The sequence below is a fragment of the Bombyx mori genome, chromosome 1, assembly GCF_030269925.1.
Source record: "Bombyx mori chromosome 1, ASM3026992v2".
Classification (NCBI taxonomy): Eukaryota; Metazoa; Arthropoda; class Insecta; order Lepidoptera; family Bombycidae; genus Bombyx; species Bombyx mori.
This window is the reverse complement of record NC_085107.1, coordinates 7,020,254-7,035,979: the sequence shown is the minus strand read 5'-3', so window position 1 is coordinate 7,035,979 and position 15,726 is coordinate 7,020,254. Positions and strand designations below refer to the sequence as shown.

The window sequence follows — 15,726 nt, the reverse complement described above, 5'->3', positions numbered from 1 at the left end:
GGCATAGTAGCGGTAGTTTCGGATTTGAGAGTCCTAGCTAGTCGCCAGTATGCTTGGTGGGAGGGCGCGAGTTGTTCTAAATAACTATGCCAATTATCGTTACGCGCGTCGCTTAAGCGGGAGTGGACTTCGCGTTGTAGACGACGCATCCGAATCCGGTTTGAATGCGTGGGAAGACGATCGTAGGCCCGGATTGCCGCGTTCCTAACTCTTAAGAGATTCCTAAGATCGGGGGACAGTCTGATGCGGTGGAAGCTGTCCTCCACATCGACTTCTTTAGAAGATCTAATGATCGCGGAAGAGATGTGATCGGTAATGATGTTTATGGATTCGACGGTGTCCTCGGGGGATGGATTCGAATCCGGGCCGTAAGGGAGGATTGGCGGAGCGGCGTCGGCTAGGCACGTGCCCAGCTTATTCCAATCCACCATGGTCCTCGTAACAGTGACTGGGTTGTGAGGGCGACCGAGCTGCATAACGACAGGTCGGTGGTCTGAGTCGAGCTCTGACATTGCTTCGATGGAACGCAAGCGCAGAGTTACGTTCCTAAGCAATGCCAGGTCTATAGTGCTCGGACGGAGCGCGATGTTATACGGATAACATGTTGGAGTTGGGGGACCGACTATTTCGAAGGTGAGGTCGTCTATAAACGCGTCGAGACGCCTACCGTTAACGTTTGTACGATGGCAGTTCCACCTAGTGTGGTGGCAATTTAAATCGCCTGCCAGGATGACAGAGTCTCCCATGCCGAGCAGTGACTCGATGTCACTGCTCAGGAGGGGCTTGTCCGGGGGGAGATAAACGGATGACGCAGCGCTAAGTACGCGTTCTGTTTGACGAAGCCTTAAAACATCGCGCACCCAGCTCCTCTCGAACTCGAACAATCCGTTTGGTTCCTTCAGTTTTGATGTATTTTTGTGTCGACGATCACAATTCCTTTAACGTTCAATAAAGGTTTTCTATTGTCCCTTTACAAGCCCTTCTTTATTATTACTTTCTTTTAGATATTCCCCGTAAACACCCGAGTTTAGAAAGAGGATTTATTCTCGTCTTTGATGATCTCCCTGCCCGAGGCGTGTACGTTATTGTAAAACTTTTATATTTTGTTGCAGATTGAGCGTTGTTTTACTGAAAAACTTCTCTTTATAGGATAAAATACAAAAGAACTTTACCGAGTCCAAACCCTTGCGTCAAGATTACTCTTTCCACGCAAAACTTTTAATTGATCAGAATTAAAAGGGTTCTTTTCGTAATATTTTCAGAGGCCTACGGTACTATTTTTCGTAAATAAAAATAACACCTAACTCATATTGATTAATCAAAATTCGTTCTTATTTTATTAGTCTAAAACAGTATCTACTACCATTTTAAACTCTATCAAGTATCTAATAGTACTATGTAGCATAATGTAGCTGAGTTATGAGAACGCTGGTGGAGATTATCCATATTTATTCTCACTTATAATGGTGATTTAAATATACTAAGTCGTCAAACTTGTAGGAGAATAATTTTATATATAATCGTTGCCCACCACGCTTGGTATAAATATATCTAGTATTTTATTTTTATTTCGTATTTTAGAACTAATTTAAATTTCAACAATCACAAAAGGCAAACTCATTTTTTTAAAGCTAATTACAGCTCTGACGGCTAAGACTATTCCGTATATAGAACAAAACTTTACGAATTCAATATAACTCAACAAAATATTATTCAAATAATATGCTCCCTTTCCAATCAAGCTGAAGCAATAACGTTGAAGATGTCATATGTTTACCACGCGTACAAACAATTCAAGACCAAAGGCACGCGATAGTTAATCACTATTCGCATCTGTGATCGAGTGTGTGACTATTGTAATTACTTGGCTTGTTGCTTTAAGCTTTATCACGAAGAGGAAAGTAACGCGGCTTCAGACGACTCATCCTCTGCATATTGAATTTATTCCTCTAAATATGCTTTTTTTTATTGCTTAGATGTGTGGACGAGCTCACGGCCCACCTGGTGTTAAGTAGTAACTGGAGCCCATAGACATCTACAACGAAAATGCGCCACCCACCTTGAGATATAAGTTCTAAGGTCTCAAGTATAGTTACAACGGCTGCCCCACCCTTCAAACCGAAACGCATTACTGCTTCACGGCTGAAACAGGCAGGGAGGTGGTACCTACCCGTGCGGACTCACAAGAGGTCCTACCACCAGTAAAATTAACCTACCATCAGTAAAAAAAATTTGGCTTATTGTTTTAAGCTTTATCACGAAGAGAAAAGTAACGCGGCTTCAGCCGGCTCATCCTCGGCATATTGAATTTATTCCTCTAAATATGCTTTATACAATTACTGCGCAGCGCGAAGGTGCCGCCACGGGAACCTATTAAAATATCGAAGATAAGATCACATTTTTAGTGCGGACGAGGTGGGCCGCCCGCTTTATAAACGCGATCGGATACCGACTGCCTCCAAGCTCGCTCAATCGCTTATAGTTTTTCTGTTTACAATTGTTTAATTAAAACCGATCAAACATTCAATTCGATATTGTTTGTAATAAACTCGATATATTTGCTTTTATTTGTAATTTGTTATTTAATTGGCTTCTGATTATGAAGTGGTTAAAGAGTTATTTTTAATGGTGTTTCTGTTAGTCGCTTTATCAGCTTTCTTACGAGTCATGCTGTATGGGTTTGTTATGAGAAGTTATTATAGATTTTATCGACGTCTATTCGTTTAATTTAAAAACATGTAGAGATACAGTTAGTTTTGTCTCCGTAATTGTTATAAATAGAACGTAGGCTTTTTACAAGTTTATAAAAAAAACGTCTATTCATTACTTTACTTATACTTACTTGATACTCTAAACGCAAAACGATCCAAGATCGCGAATAAAAAAACCTATACGTGATAACTGGGTGATAAACCAACGATGTGCCTAATTGCCGGAGGGCATCATCCAGTATTATATGGTCACTGACTATAGTTTTTAATTAGGACTCTTACCACTCAGGGTCCCTATTTGTTCAAGCGAATGCAACGAAATGCAAACAAGATGGAACAGAATCGATAAGGGCTATCACGAATGTTTGACTCGTGGTTTTGTTTTCGCTTCAACCGTTAGGAAGATTCACGCTGCAGAGCTTCGGAATCGATTTAGTGCCGCAATCAATTGAGTAAACAGATTTAACTTCAGTTTGAGTTAAAGACAGCCCTAAAATTTACAGGTATAAGTAGGTACCTGGAGCATTTAGGGATAAGTACCGTGCATTTTGGTAAGACTATAGTGGATTGATGACGATGGAAACGAAGATTTTAGCGACAGAAAATTTTCGTAACGTCATATTCCTCTACTTCGAGTTTTTAGTGTTTCGGAACAGAGGGGCCGGGGAGGCTCTGTGAGTTTTGATAAGATTAATGATGTATCTGTCAACGCAAATTAAAGTTCTCTTCAAGATTTTAATAAGGCTATTGTTAGGCAAAAGTTGGAGCTTCATGTAAATTGCTAAGTTTTAGAACATACTGATTTAAGAAATTACTCGTGAACAAAATATACGGATACTACATAAATGACGGATAATAAAATGACGTTTTTTATTTTATTTTATTAAAATTAAACTCTACAAATAATCGTGGCTCGCTGCAGCTTTTGAATCGGTCCGAAATTCATTCATTTTGCAAAAATGCCCGCCAGCTGTTAACAGTAATCGATGATGCGTTTTTACGAGTTACAATTTCAATTTATTGATATTCGTTCATTGTCGAATTATTTATTTGTATCGATATTAAAGCCTTCTGTTTACTTTTTATCGCTGCGTCGTTGATGGCTTTACGGTTCAGTGTTAATTAGACGTCAATGATTAGCGGTAGAGGAAACAGTTTATTATAACGGACACCGCCATTGATGACGGGCGAGAATGTAAACATGTTCGTCTCGGAAACGAACAATAGAATGAAATAAAATAAGCGCTGTCCCTTATTGTTTCTGTGTTGGGACCGTACTGATTTGTAACTTTTTTGTTTTTTTTATTTGTCTCGGGTCTCGAAATCCTGTTGAAACGTAACCTCTAGAGGCATTGACTCGGAGGCCGCGCTCAGTCGGATATGTTGGCTCAACTAACCGACGGCACCGAGTTAAAAACGGTTTTTCACATCCCGGTAAGATAAGTGCATTTGCGTGTAACGACAAGGCGCGCCGCGGCGATCGCCCGGTCAGTTCGCCTCAATGGGCGCGCGTTCTTTATTTATATACGCCCTACTGTAATTAAGTATAGTAAAAAGAAATAACATTTGATTTATTCATTTTATACATATAATATATATCTTTTTTTTCTCTGCCATTAGAATTAGCTTATGTCCAAAGTTTTCTTAATTAAAAGCATAGAACAAATACACATACAACCCCAGGGAGTTGTCATTCATTTGTGTACGAATATGATTTGGGAGACAACATACATGCCTTATTAAATAACACATCGCGTTAATTAACTCGTTCCAGGAAAATAAACGTCTAAATAAAACACAAATATCAAGACACGATGTTATAAATGTATCTATCTACCTAAATTTTTTTTTCTAATAATGTTCTCGTCAACGGTAAATGAAATAGTACATCTCTAAATCTACTTAAGCTTTTCGCTGTAAACATATTTATAATTGTGAAGGCGATGTACATATCGACCCTTGAAAGGCAAACGTGACTAAGCGACAATAACTGCTTTGTACATAAGCGATAGGCAATAAATAACCATATTCGATGCGCAAAAAAATATATATTTCTAGGTCTATTAATAATCATTCAATCCTACAGCTGGATTCGTTAAAATAGATTTTTTTTCAGGTATTTCAACTTTAAATTAGTCTACTGTAAAGTTCACGAATTGTCGCTTAGTCACGTTTGCCTTTCAAGCGTCGATATGCACTCGCGAAAATAGTGATAACGGCAATACAAACAAACAGTGTACCTACGATGAAGGAACGAAACGAAAATTGAACGGAGCGCTGATAAAATAAGAGAATTTAGGAGTAGAACGTGAGGAATGAGACATCGACGCAAGAGTGCAGAGGCGGTCGAGCAGCTGACACCTGTCATCACGCAATTTATTAGTCGCTCCGAAATAACAGAGTCACTGAACGTTCAAACAAAACGAAGAGACACAACGCTCTATTAAGGACGTATCCACGGGGTGCACTCGTTAACGTCCACAATTAAATTCAGCGTTCACCACGAGGGCCACATTAAAAATTATGCACTCGATTGTATGTACGTACTTCGCGCAATTCGCAGGACACGGACGGACGATCAAAGTCGCTGCCTCGTCTTTACGACCGCCGGTGAACGGTTCTTTATAATACATTTGTGCATAATTACAGGTTTAATCCGAAAACAAATTTAGTTACTATAAAGCATTAGCGTATTTAATGGTCATAATTGAACTTAAGTTACAAAGCCGTTAAATTATCAAAATTGAGTTTATTGCGTGAACGTTATGGTTTGGTTTGATTAATTACAAGACAGTACTGTAATGATACACGAGTACGTTTCGGAATAGTGACAATATCCTCGTCCGTACGTACTGTGCAGTCGGTGTCATGTTCACCCTCTCCAACTCGATGTAGCGCTCCAGCGCTTAATAACTGTCGACAAATGTTTGCGTCACTGCGTCTGCAATGCTTACGATAATAAATTGCCTTTTATTTTAGGAATCCACATTCACCATGCTTATAACCCTGCAAGTTTGTCATTCACGACCGCGACACACATTTCTCGAAAATGACATTCGACGAGTGATTGTTTATTGCCGCGAACTTTGTTGATTGAGATTAATTATGGTCGTTTTTAATTGCCTCTCCGTATGATTTTGTTTGATTTTACTGTTTCGACCCGAGCAAGCTGTTTGTTGTTACATTTTAAAATTTCTGTTCTCGTCTCCGTGTCTGTTCGTAATTGTTTATCTGTGTCTTGTAAGGTGCACGTGACAAATATTTGTTCAAATTACATCTCTCAGCAGCCGAACGTGTTAACACAACATTTGTAATTTTTTTACCGAAACACGCGTAATGATTAAAAGTAAACCGTTTTAACATAATAATAAGTGCTAGCTGTGGTCAGATTTATTAAATAAACTAGCGGCCCGCTCCGGCTCCGCTCGGGTCTTTAACAAAAATTTCAACGTTGTTTTATTTTTTTAAATAAAAGAACACTTATTGCGGCATATCTATAATAGTTAGACATATGCTGTCGCGACACATTTTGTAAATAATAATGTGTTCTACAAAGTCGTAGTACATTATTTTATTCTATCATTAATAATTTTCGCAGGGCACGCGATGTAAATAATGTTTTAGGTATTTTTTTACACCTTGGGTTACATTACATTAGAGTTCTAGTAAGGATCCCTAATTTTTTTTCAATAAAGATTATAGCCTATGTCACTCGGGAATAGTGTAGCTTCCAAAAAGTGAAAGAATTTTTCAAATTGGTTCAGTAGCTTCGGAGCCTATTCAATACAAACTGACAAACAAATCTTTCCTCTTTATTATATTAGTATAGATGTGAGGTACATACGTTCCAAACGTATGGACATTGAATCGCAGTCATTACCGAGTCCCGTCTCTGTACATGCACCAGGCTTCGCATTGATGGGATATTAAAGTTATTACCAACGGCGAAATTGGTCGAGCGACCGCTGAGGAAGCTACACACGGAGACCTATTAGCGGTATTACATATTTCATATGGTCCATCGTCGAACGACGATTATGGGTGTATTAAAGCCCTATCGAATCCTCTCCCGGCCATGGGAATATGCAGAGCCCTCGCTTTCGTCTACGTTTTTTTACAGTTTAGTAGGTAATTCGGTGCCGGGAACGTCTTACGCGTCGTCGTACATTATGGATATTTTTCCGAAACTTGAATCTCTTTTATTTTGCTCGTATCGAAGCGTGAGAGCGGAGTCAGAGAAATGTTATTTCGCTGTAAAAATTGTATTATATCTTCGCTTAAAAAAAAAATTATGCTTGTGACGTCATATGAAACTAAACTACCGTAGGGATGATTGAATCACAAACAACCTACATGTAATTTATAAGTTTCGCTGTAAATAACGCTAATATTTTGTAATATACGCGTTTTTGGAAACGACTCGCTTGTCACCTTTCGTACTTACAACTACAAAGCTTAAACTCGATCAGATAAGACTCTCACGAACGCATTGAACACGAATAATGCTACAAATGGTTTTATCAGAGTATATTATAACATTTGTAGTCATTTTAGTTCGCTCGGGTACTATTCGTATAAAGTAGGTATGAAACCGTCATAAAAGTTATCGGTACGACCAGGGCTCTGAAACTGCGATACTTTAAGACAAATATTTATTTTGTATGGAAACTAGCGATATCTTGTAGCGGATGCCCCTAAACTTATATGTTGTTAAAGTTAAAGTATTTAATTATTGTATCACTAAACACAGAAAATAACAAATCATACAAGTCTTTATTTATTATAGACAAATTTATTAAATTTTATCAATTTGCCGTTTCTGAAAATGTATAAAATCTTTCATTAAAAATAAAATATAGGATAGGTAATTTGTTACTGCTATCAACAGGAGCAATGAGAAACTAATCGAAGCGAAGCCATCTAGTGGCCGACGCCCGTAAACATATTTGTTAAGTGCTTGAGTTGCTTATCAATAACTAATTTATGTGTATTATCTATGGGTATGACACTGTTCGTACTGAGTGGTGCGACTATGTCGGTGTGCAAATCAAACGGGAGGTACCATTTTTTCCAAATTTTTTTTACTTATGAACAGTAGCTTATAGGGTATATATATACGAGTAGGCGAACTCACGGGAACCATCCTGAGAGGATTTGTCAACATTTGTCCTAGCAAGAGCGGGGTCACGCTGATTCTCCCAACGGTTCGGAATCGCGACACGCTAAAAAGATTCTTTTTACCAAACAATTGCTACCTAACGTTTTTTCTCAAAATATTTTGCGACGAAAGAATAATTTATCACAACAAAAAATAAGCCTAATTATGCGTAATCGTTGATGGTAGGGCCTGTTGTGAGTTCGCACGGGTCGAGTCCACCATCATATCGAAGGATTGAGACATCAGGTATTACAACACTATTAACATTACGACCTCAAAAGTCTCTACGTCGGTAGCGGCCTTGAGGTTGTGAACTCTGTATGTTACCAATTAGTATAACGTGAGTTCGAACAGAGCATGGCGTGTAGAGTTGTCAAAAAAAACTGTTGCATTCTAATTTACACTATCAAATTGCGTTTCAACAAATCGCACCTCTAGAATTGAAATGGCTTAACTAAATACTTTAAGAAAATGAGCTTTATACGTCAATAGACCAATGAACATATTGCATTCTATGAGTTTATTAAAATTAAAGAGTCTCTTTTATTCCAGACTAGCGACCCGCCCTCGCTTCGCTTCGGAAACATTAAAACACACATGAAACCAAAAAAAAAAAAAAATTTTTTTTTAAAAAGGTAGCCTATGTTCATCAGGGACAATGTCGGCTTCTAATGGAAAAAGAATTTTTCAAATCGGTCCAGTAGTTTCGGAGCCTATTCGAAACAAACAAACAAACAAAAAAATGTGTGCGTGTACTAGTGTACACACGTAAGAAGTGAAACTTGTTTATGGCCTTATTTTTCGAAAAATGATCTACATGCAACTTTCTAGAAATTGGTTAAATAAAGTTAAATTAGATAAAGTTTAAACAAAAGGATTTTATTATCATAGACATGAATACAAAAAAGTTAAATTAGATAAAGTTTAAACAAAAGGATTTTATTATCATAGACATGAATACAAAAAAGATGGCGCGTAACGGAAAAATGTGACGCGTAACCGAAAAATGTGACGGTAAATTTTTTTCCAACGCCGATAAAGAAGTTTCACTTCAATAATATATATTAGTATTAGTATAGAAAAGAACAGACGTACTCTTTCCGTCTCTTAAGCGCTTACCTTAAAGTATTATAACCGAAAAACAAAAAAATGACAATTCATCAATTAATTTTTGTGGTTCACCTAAAAATGAGAATTACGGATTAAGCCACTTTAATCGTAAGGGTGCGAAATATACTGTATTAGTGATTTTCATTTTGAAAAGATTAAGTAATACATACGTGACGTGTGAAATCAATGTTGTGACGTGCTAATGTTGTTTCTTTTTTTTTACATATTTTTGTTGTTGTTTCAGGATCCTTTTACGGTAAGTTTACATAGACACGACATATTGTAATCACCGGTCGAAGGCAGTAATTACGCGGCATGTTATGGAGCTTAATAAATATTTTGAATATTAGCTTCGGTAAACAGCAAGGAAAAAAACTTTTTTTAGTAGAAATTACATAACAACGCACATAAAGGTAGTATTTATTTGTCACACAACACTGTAATGATGGATTTTTTTAACTAGCTCTAAATATTTTTTCTACTTTCACTGGTGGTAGGACCTCTTGTGAGTCCGCACGGGTAGGTACCACCGCCCTGCCTATTTCTGCCGTGAAGCAGTAATGCGTTTCGGTTTGAAGGGTGGGGTAGCCGTTGTAACTATACTGAGACCTTAGAACTTATATCTCAAGGTGGGTGGCGCATTTGCGTTGTAGATGTCTATGGGCTCCAGTAACCACTTAACACCAGGTGGGCTGTGAGCTCGTCCACCCATCTAAGAAATAAAAAAAAATACTTTTTATTTTTAGTTAAGTCATTTAAATGCTCATAAGGTCACAGGTGATATATGGAAAGAAAGTGCCCGTACTTAAATCGTGATACTAGTGTGAGTTCGATGCATGTGACTAGGAGATGTATGAAAATGGTAGTGCAAGGTAGAGGGGGAAGGGGTCAATCGAAGAAGACGTGGATGGAGTGTGTGAATTACGATGTGAGAGAGAGAGAGGGGAGTGAGTGTTGAGCTAAAGTCATAGAAGAGAATGGCAAAAAAAATTACCTGTGCCGACCCCACTTAGTGGGATAAGGTGAAGAAAAAGAAGAAGAGTATGAGTTCGAAGTGTCGAGCAATTCGTTTCTAAAGTACTGTTTGTTGCCCGATGACCTTTAGCTGGGATTTATTGGACAATAGCCGAAGCACTGATGTCGACGTTGATACGTCCGTCAAGTCCCGTCAATATATGAGGAGAGTTTGATGTGTTACGAGTTTTTGTTAACATGTTGACTGCCATGTAGGTCACCGGTGCCCTACGTGACGAACTGAAGTTTTTTTAAATTTTATTGCTTAGATGGGTGGATGAGCTCACAGCCCACCTGGTGTTAAGTGGTTACTGTAGCCCATAGACATCTACAACGTAAATGCGCCACCCACCTTGAGATACAAGTTCTAAGGTCTCAAGTATAGTTAACGAACGAAACGCATTACTGCTTCACGGCAGAAATAGGCGGGGTGGTGGTACCTACCCGTGCGGATTAGTAAGAGATCCTACCACCGTATTGCCTAACTTTGCCTTCTTTTGTTTGTTAATGTATGATTTAGTCTTAGTTCTCTTAAAAATATATTCATTCCCAGTATTTTCGGATTCGTCTTTCTCAGACTTTACTAGATATTCCGGCGCCTTTCTTCCTCTTTCTTTCCTATTACCCTATGCTGGGGTGTAGGGCTCGAGTCAAACTCTTCCATATGCATCGGTCTTGGGCAGTCTGTTCTAACCATAAATAACATAAAACATAATATCATTATAAATCGACATCATCCCTTCAAAGCGCTACCTAGGGCAACGGTGGCATACATGGGAGTTAACGTCTTAATAATACAATATAGTGTTAGAAATAAATGAAATAAAATCTTAATAATCACCTTCGATGATAGATTTTTTTTTTAAATAAATCCTTGGTATTCGAATTAAAATATCATTATGTAATTCAATTTCAATGAGAAGTAATGCGGTATTTATAGTGAGATAAATTTTTAGTTTAGTTTGTAGGTTGATTATTTTATTGATAACAAAAATGTTTTTCATTACCGGTACCTGATGCTGCTTCGTTTCATCACAGGGTGTAAGTAAACTCTATCTAACAATTATATTTTTATTTAATTATTTAATGAAACGGTTAAAAAATTACAATTAGTCTTTTTTGCATTTTAAGTCAATTCATTGACATTTTCACTTAATTTTTTCAAAGTAATGAATTTGTAAATTTATATATTAATTTTACTCACAATGACGGCCTGTCCTCCGTACATCAGAAATAATGACTCCGAGTTTATTATCAGTTGATCAGGCTGAAAGAAATGAATAGATGTTCTCTGACGTATCCGGGTCAATGTTCCTATCCGCTTGAACCTGGAATAACCTACCAACAGCAAATAGGTAGAGACAAAAAAAGGTCAATATTATCTTTACCAACTATTAAAGTAGGTATTTTTTCGGTTTGAATCTTTTAATCTTGGTTTTATTTATTTATATCAGAGAGTAATCAGTGACCATGACATTTGTAGGTATCCGAAAAGTCCGAAATTTAAAATATAATATTTATGTTAGTCCATCTAATTTAATGCGTGATATATAACCACCATTTCAGGGTATTTAAATGGCTGCCTCATGAATAAGCCTAATTTTAAGTTTCCATTAACAGTCGTTTTCAAATTTTTTTGAAAGAGAGAACAAAATTGATAGTAGCGCATAAATATATGTTCTAAATTTCTACTTAATAGCGCGGGTTGATTTTAATTTACCATTGACAGTTGATTTAAAAAAAAGTCGATAGTGACAAAACACAATGTTAAGAGCGCATAGGTACATCTTTCTTTGAGAAATAGTTAAACTGTAGGTACATTAAATATGAATTTCGTGGTTACAATCCTATGAAATAACAGTGTGCGTAATGTACATAGCCGCGAAAGTTGAAAACAATTCGTAGTTAAATTCTTGTGCTAATTTCTACTGCTAAAACATACCTTCAAAACGCACCTTCCTTTTTTTTAAAATACCCGCCGTTTCTAAACTTTGAATTTGTTTATTTAACTAAAGTAAAATAACTTTACGAAATGGATGAACAAATGAAGAAATGAAGACAAAAAATAATTAAACATTCTTTGAGTTTAGTTTTTAATTTAACAAATTCGTCGTATTTCATAAATGGTTTACTGTCGTGCTTTGCTAGCTACTGTCATATTGTCAAATTAATGTTCTACTTAGGTGCCTACATCGCGTTGTTTTGTCAGAGCAGCAAATAGATCTGAAACAGAGCGATTAAAAAAAAAATTGAATCTAATTCGACACAGCTTCCAATGCTTCTTCTTCGTCGCTTTCTTCAATACTGAAGGTCGTGTCCTTCAAACTTGACCGTGGCCTGTCTCGTGAGCTGTTTCCACCTCGTCCAGTCTTCAGCTCTTCGAATGGTGGTTGCGAATGGCAGCCCAGTTAGGGTGGTTATTTGATCACACCAGCGGCTAGGTGATCGGCCGCGGGATCTCTTTCCTTCTCCTTTGCCCGTCACAATCACTTTGTCCAAGCTCAATTCAATTCTTTTATTTTATTTTTTTATTGCTTAGATGGGTGGACGAGCTCACAACCCACCCGGTGTTAAGTGGTTACTGGAGTCCATAGACATCTACAACGTAAATGCGCCACCGACCTTGAGATATAAGTTGAGATACAACGGCTGCCCTACGCTTCAGACCGAAACGCATTACTGCTTCACACCAGAAATAGGCAGGGTGGTGGTACCTACCCGCACGGACTCACAAGAGGTCTTACCACCAATAATTACGCAAATTATAATTTGATTTCACTGTAATCATCAACTGCAATCAACTTTAAACGAGAAAGAATAAAAATCTTTCACCTAAAGTAACTTTGAATATTTTTTTGTTAAATTGTCTATAGTCCAAACAATCACAATATACATCAACAATCCTGTCAATTATTGACTGCCTGTCTTGAATATTACACAGAAATTCTCTATTTACTTAACCTAGAGAAAAGACATCAAACAAAATACTTTAAGAAAAAAAAACAAAATGTGTGAAATTCACATGTGGTAGAAGTGAAACCTTCCAAAATTAAAATACAATTATCCTAAACGTCTTAAGTATATGTAAAATTTTGTCATTAGTAAATAATTGTAAGGTAGCGCCCTCTGTGAATTGATATTTTAATTTCACGTATAATCCTAAATTAAAATTCACTACAAGAGCTTTCATACACACGTTAGTATTAAAAAATCTCACAGATGGCGCTGTATTAAATAGTATGTATATTTCTGTCTCATTCTTTGCTGGCTTCATCCTACACATTTTTGTATTTGTGTCTCTTAACTGTCGTTTTTTCCGTTGCATCCGGTTTGAAATCACGATTCTAAAGAAGTTTTCACTTCAAAAAAATTAAATTCTCGAAGTTCACCCACAAAATAAACCTTCTGCCTGGCTTGGAGCATGTGTCAAACTATATACGTAATTACGCACGTAAGCAAGTTGACAAGAGGATAATTAGTAGCGCGGAAGACGCATCGCTCCACGCATCCTAATTGATGTACATGCAAACGCAATCAATACGACAAAGCCACATATTATATATACAATGCGCCTGGAATCATTATAAACATTATATTTGTCTCAAAATAAATAGCGTTACCGTTAAGTAAAAAACACTAGGTAAGAGCTATCAAAATTTCTAGGCTTAGTGCGAATAAAATAAATATATATATGTCCTGGTCAGATTTACTGTGAAACTTGTGCGTTCATGGTGCATACAGGGCTATCGATAATTAGAACATTGTTAATGCAGTTAGTAGGTACACTTTGAAAAGAATATGAGAATGGAAATGACTACTGTGTTACCACCTACTATTAAAGGTGAATTTTATATGGAAATAGGAACGCATAATGTTTTCACCGATAATAAACATATATAAAACGCTCTGTCTAATGACGTGAATAAATTATTGTTTATAGTTTAGAATGCTATGTACTATTGGACGGTCAAGAATTAGAACGAGTAGACGTGACGAAATAGTTAAAAATATAAATTCAAACATTAACATTCCATTTAAATTAATAATACTTAACTAGACTGACTATACTCAACGATTCCACAAACGTTATTATATCCGTTTGGAGCGAAATAAATTCCTTCAATTCCTTTTGGTACAAACACATTTTCCGTGTCGAATTTAGAAACGTTAGCAAACGTACAAACATTTTGTGTTCGGTCCGTCTCTCTGTGAATGTATTTTTATATGCGGTGTGAATTCGACGTAAGTGAAGTAAAGCGACTTAGCACGTTGCGCCAACGCCGGATGACCGGTCACCGAACACAACATTGCTCTTTGAAAGCCTAAAATAAAATACTCTATGACAATTTACACTTAAGTGGACGGAAGTTCAATTTATTGTCTTTTAAATTGCCTAAAGTTGCCTTTCGTTTGTTTCAAAGAATAACAAAATTGTTAATAGATCTCCTCGTTCTAATGTAAACGATACTTTTATACGAATACTATTGTTAAGTTGCAATAAATTTACGAAGACATTAATATCCTGGAAAAGCTTACTGGAGCGTAGTAAGGGAACTCATTTAATAATTGTTGTAACCTATTGAGTTTTATTTTATAAGCAACTGATGTTCCTGAATACGTTTTAATGTAATTTTAGTATAATATATTTATTAAAAGGACTAATCGAAATCATAGCACCCACCGAGTTCCGAATTTGAGAAAACATCCATATAAAGCACGATCCTGTCTTTCCATCTTAAGTGATTAAGTCATTCGTTTGACGGAGACAGAAGATTTATATCGGGCAAATTATACAGCTTTGCTTTGTGCACCGACCACGTAATCCTGTTTTAAATTTATTACATTAGCCGACAATAAATTTGTAAATTCTCTAGCCCGCTGACCCGGAAACGTCGCCTTAATGAGATTTTTATTTTAACTATCACAAGACCCTTATCTTCTTAAATAATTCCGACGTTTGTGTTTAAACCCTCACAAGTTATTTAATACATATTTCGTTTTTCTTTCTTTTTTTCATTTTGCTTTGTTCCCGCGTGCGCCGACTGTTTCGCCGATGGTGTGAACGCATGCAACATGCAGTATGTAAGTATTTTTAATTACTTGTAAATTACAGCCGTTATAAACATTCATAATAATATGTTTACTTGTAGCCCCTCTGGCTTCTGTAACAAAGTGCACTCCTAATTAGCCGGTAAACGTTGGACTTTGTTAACAAAATACCGGCTAAATAAATATATATAGTCGTTATCTAAACGTTATATCTTTCATTTTAATGTTTATCAGCCGGCAGATAGTGTAGGTTAATCGCACTAAACGGCTTACCGAGGCGCACTGTTGAGAATATTCGAATATTCAACAATGAACTAAAACGAAATTCCCGTATCTATGCCGACGCAGCTTTTGTGTAGGTAGATAGATACATGGAAAATCGTGCCTGTACCCAATGTGCGCTGCAAATTAACAGAGCTTCCCTTGGGGCCAATATTTCTCCGAGCGACGTCGAACCTGGGACCGCCCGCCACTAACTACCCCACTGAATCAGCGACGATCACGCCTACATCTTGTACATACGACGATTGCTACGTAACTCGTACCCTCACCTCGGATAAAGTAATATATATTCGAGTGACTTACAACGCGGCCGTCTGAAAATCTTACTCGGCTAAGGTGTAAATTTTATTGAGTCTGCGGCCGCGAATCCGACGAGGAAACATGCCAAGGACCGGAACGACG

General features: G+C 37.1%; 1 protein-coding gene across 3 annotated transcripts in view; it reads left to right on the top strand.

Annotated features, from left to right (window-relative positions):
* The window catches only part of LOC134198846 (uncharacterized), a 38,131-nt gene that overhangs the window by 21,450 nt on the left and 955 nt on the right, over positions 1–15,726 (top strand). Inside the window, exon 5 of one of the 3 annotated variants that reach the window (XM_062668472.1) lies at positions 9,224–9,443. The exons of 1 other annotated variant lie outside the window; for it this stretch is intronic. In XM_062668472.1, the coding sequence (XP_062524456.1) occupies positions 9,224–9,265 (42 nt within the window). In that variant the 3' untranslated portion in view covers positions 9,266–9,443. Of the gene's footprint in view, positions 1–1,112; positions 1,325–9,223; positions 9,444–15,726 lie in introns of those variants that run through there. One more of the 3 variants, XM_062668474.1, reaches the window with a different exon arrangement.